Source organism: Aplysia californica, unplaced genomic scaffold (genome assembly GCF_000002075.1).
Source record: "Aplysia californica isolate F4 #8 unplaced genomic scaffold, AplCal3.0 scaffold00314, whole genome shotgun sequence".
Classification (NCBI taxonomy): Eukaryota; Metazoa; Mollusca; class Gastropoda; order Aplysiida; family Aplysiidae; genus Aplysia; species Aplysia californica.
This window is the reverse complement of record NW_004797584.1, coordinates 545106-548762: the sequence shown is the minus strand read 5'-3', so window position 1 is coordinate 548762 and position 3657 is coordinate 545106. Positions and strand designations below refer to the sequence as shown.

At 43.6% G+C, this 3657-nt stretch overlaps 1 protein-coding gene across 1 annotated transcript in view; it reads left to right on the top strand.

The window, feature by feature from the left end:
* LOC101849303 overlaps window positions 1–3657 on the top strand; it is a 12771-nt gene that overhangs the window by 1781 nt on the left and 7333 nt on the right. The window contains exon 3 of the mRNA XM_035970724.1: window positions 77–249. Coding sequence (XP_035826617.1) covers window positions 77–249 — 173 coding nt within the window. The remainder of the gene's footprint in view (window positions 1–76; window positions 250–3657) is intronic.

Sequence of the window (3657 nt, the reverse complement as noted above, 5' to 3'; positions counted from 1 at the left end):
CCCCCCCCCCCCCCCCGCGGCCCCATCAACCCCTCCAACTAACCTCCCCCCCCCCCAACCACCACACCACCCCTAGGTTGCCACTGGATATACGAAGTGATCAACATGATGCGTCGTCGAGAGGCCAAACTGACAGTGAACACAAAGGCTGAGGCGTTCATGGACGTTTGTCACCCCAAAATGTTGGACGCTCTCTCCTCCCCGCGCACCCTCAACTCGCACCTCACCTTTAGCCAGCTGCCCGCACAGGTAAAACTAGTCGTCTTAGTTTGTTTGTTTTTTGTAAGTGTTTTACGGCGCACGCAATTGCATATGATCATATGAGTGCGCAGGACACATTACACATTTTCAGTTGAACGGAAATTTTGAATTTTGCCAGGATGGCGACGGAAGCCTACTCTTTTTTCAACTTTAGACCACCAAGGAATCTTTAATGTGCGCAACTTGCACACCGAACCTCCGAGATGTTTTGCCCTTGGCCGAGAAAGCTAGGTGTAGATCTTTCCTTCCAGGAGATCAGGGATGTGGCTGTAAGAGGGAGCCAAGGAGAAATAGTCGCCTAGCTTTACCTGTAGCTGTAGCTCAGAATCTCTGCAATAAAGCACCCTGTCTCTTGTCATACTGCCAACATGGGTACTTTTGGTTCCGAGCCAGGTTTCTATTATAATGTCTTGCGCCCATCCTCTGTAAGGCCTCCCTCTTATTTTCTTCCCTTTATCTACTCCTCCATAATATAGTGCGATATAGTTATACGTTGCTTCCAAGGCTTTTCTACATTGAAACAATACTCTGTCTCTTACCATTCTGCATTTGTGTGTGTGTGTGTGGGTTGTTCTGGTTCCAAGCCAGGTTTCCATGTCCGAAGTGGCTAGCCGTACTTAAGTGCGGCTAGACTGAGAGTCTAGCCGTACTTAAGTACGGCTAGACTGCCAGTCTAGCCGTACTTAGATCTAGGTTTGGCCCTATTGACTCAAGCCTGTTAAGTACACAGGTCTCATTAGATCTAGATCTAGTAATTATTCAGGTTCAAATACATGCAAGTCAGTTTGGCACCTTTTGGTTTTGTCTGAAATACAAATACTTTAGGCATTGCAAACTAAAAATTTCATTTACAATTCAGCCATCAATATTAAGTACGGCTAGCCTGACAGTCTAGCCGTCCTTAAGTACGGCTAGCCTGGCTGTCTACCCGTACTTAAGTACGGCTAGACTGCCAGTCTAGCCGTACTTATCTTAGGCCCTATTAACATTAGAAAACAGAAGTTTAAAATAAATGCACTGTCATTAAGACACCTGGTTTCGTCTCAAATACACAAATACCTTAGGTACTGCACAATAAAAATGTATATTTACAATTCAGTAGGCCTATTTTTTGTAAATGGTCAGTCTAGCCATCATATTAAGAATAAGTACGGCTAGACTGCGAGTCTAGCCGTACTTAAATACGGCTAGCCTCTTCCTTCTATGTCTTGCGCCCATCTTCTGTTAGCCACCCCCCCCCCTCCCTGTAACAGTACCTTCAATTATCAACTACACTACTGTTGTCCTGGGTACACCATTCTGGCTCGTGATCATGGTCAGCGTAGTTTTTACTACTACTGTGGCGTCGGTGGCCTAGTGGTTAGGCTCTCGGACTTGCAACCGTAAGGTCGTGGGTTCGAATCCCGCCAGGTGCCCGACGTTGTGTCCTTGGGAAAGGTACTTTACACGAATTTATCTCACTTCACCCAGGTGGGAATGGGTACCCGGCTATAGACAGCGAAAGATCTTGTCAGTTTGTTAGTGTTTGAGCGCTTAATCAGCAGCTTGCACTGTATGCTTCCCGGGAAGCTGAGAATGTTTTGGAGTGCTCTGTGGTCTGCTGGGGTAAAATATAGTGTAAAACGCATAGAGCCTGCTGTTGAGCGGGGATGTGCGCTATACAAATGCTATTTATTATTATTGTTATTATATTATTATTATTATTATTATTATTATTATTATTATTATTATTATTATTATTATTATTATTATTTTTATTATAAAAGGAAACTTCACGTTGTAAGACTTTTTTGCAATTTTTACTAATCAACAACCGTGAATATGATGTTTCAAAACAAGGAAGAACTTTTCAGCCCCACAACCTACTGAAGGGTAACAATCGTCTACTATTTCCTTCAGCGCTGGCTATAACATTACTCGAATGGTGGCAATTAAGCAGTGTACAAAAGGTTCGATCGTCACTAGCCTTCGCCTAAGATACTCTAGTTCCTGTCTCTCTGCTCTCTTCTCTGACTGCAGCTGTTTTCGGACCTTTAGTCTTTAGTATATATGGGCTGCTGACGAAACGATCTCGCCTTGAGCGTTCAGAACTCAATAGTTACGTTCTGGGAGATTGGTATCTCCTTCCCCCAGTCCCCAAGAGCGTAATAGTATGGGCTTTGAACATGCCAGATCTTTGTACTCTCACGCGTCTATCATTAACATTTAAGAGTCGCTTCTCAATATCTTTGCTGGGGATCTTACAAATCACGGACTTAACAGATTTTGGGACAACAAGGTGTTATAAATATCCCTCCCCCCAACCACCCACGCTAAGATTCCCTGCTCGAAAGGATGCTGCTCAGGGCCGTGGCGTCCAGAATAACGCAGTGTATAATTACGCTTCATCTGTCCGTACCCATGGCGAGAGGATGGGCTTCGAACATGTCAAACTTTCATATTCTCGCGCTGGGCAGTGGCGTCCATGGCAATAATTGTGCCTGATATTTACGAGCCCTAGCTTGCTTAATAATAATAGATAATAGATAGCATTTTTATAACGAAAGCGCTTCACAATCTATACTACTTCCCTTTGTTACATACCTCTCTTGCCTTTTTTTTCAGAACACAGTAATTGGACGTTGCTTTCCGAACGTTCCTGCGTTAAAACAATCAGTGGCGGTGGGTAAACCAAAATTTGGATGGGGCTTCGGTTGCTTTCAGTTCTTTACCACCAAATAGCGAGCAATAAGAATTAAACAGTGATGATTTTTCTATACTCACGATGAGCCACGTCAGTTTGAGAACCATTCAAACGAGAAGAGTTGCCTTTGTTTTCCATCCAATCACTGTTGTCACCGCTTACAACTATAGTAACCCAGCAGCCAATCAAATGTCTTTAGGACAAAGATGAGCCCTTTTCCCACAGCCCGTCCTTAATGAAACTCTTCTTGTGAAAAGGTAGAAGACTGGAATAAAATAACACTGTACCGAGGGCTCACGCTCTCCTAGCCCTGACAATGGGGTGAAAGTTTACGACACACTTTCCCCCACTGACACAGATCATACCTATGCGCTCATTGGTTCTTTGTTGGGTGCGTTCAACTTCCTCGACTACACGACCTAATCCAAATCATAGAAGTATTATGTTTGAAGTGCTGTGTGTGCATGTTTGTGTTTGTGCCGCTGAGATTTAACAGTTATGAATCAGGTCGAACTACTTGTAAGGCAACTTTTTTATCACACGAAAACTAATTAGAGGAAATTTGAAGGTGAATCGGCTTCGTCCCCACCATCAACAAGAATTTAACTAAGAACAAAGAGATGGAAAACAAAGGCAACTCTCCTCGTTTGAATGATTTTCAAACTGCCGTGGCTCACCGTGAGTATAGACAAATCATCACTGTTTAATTCTTA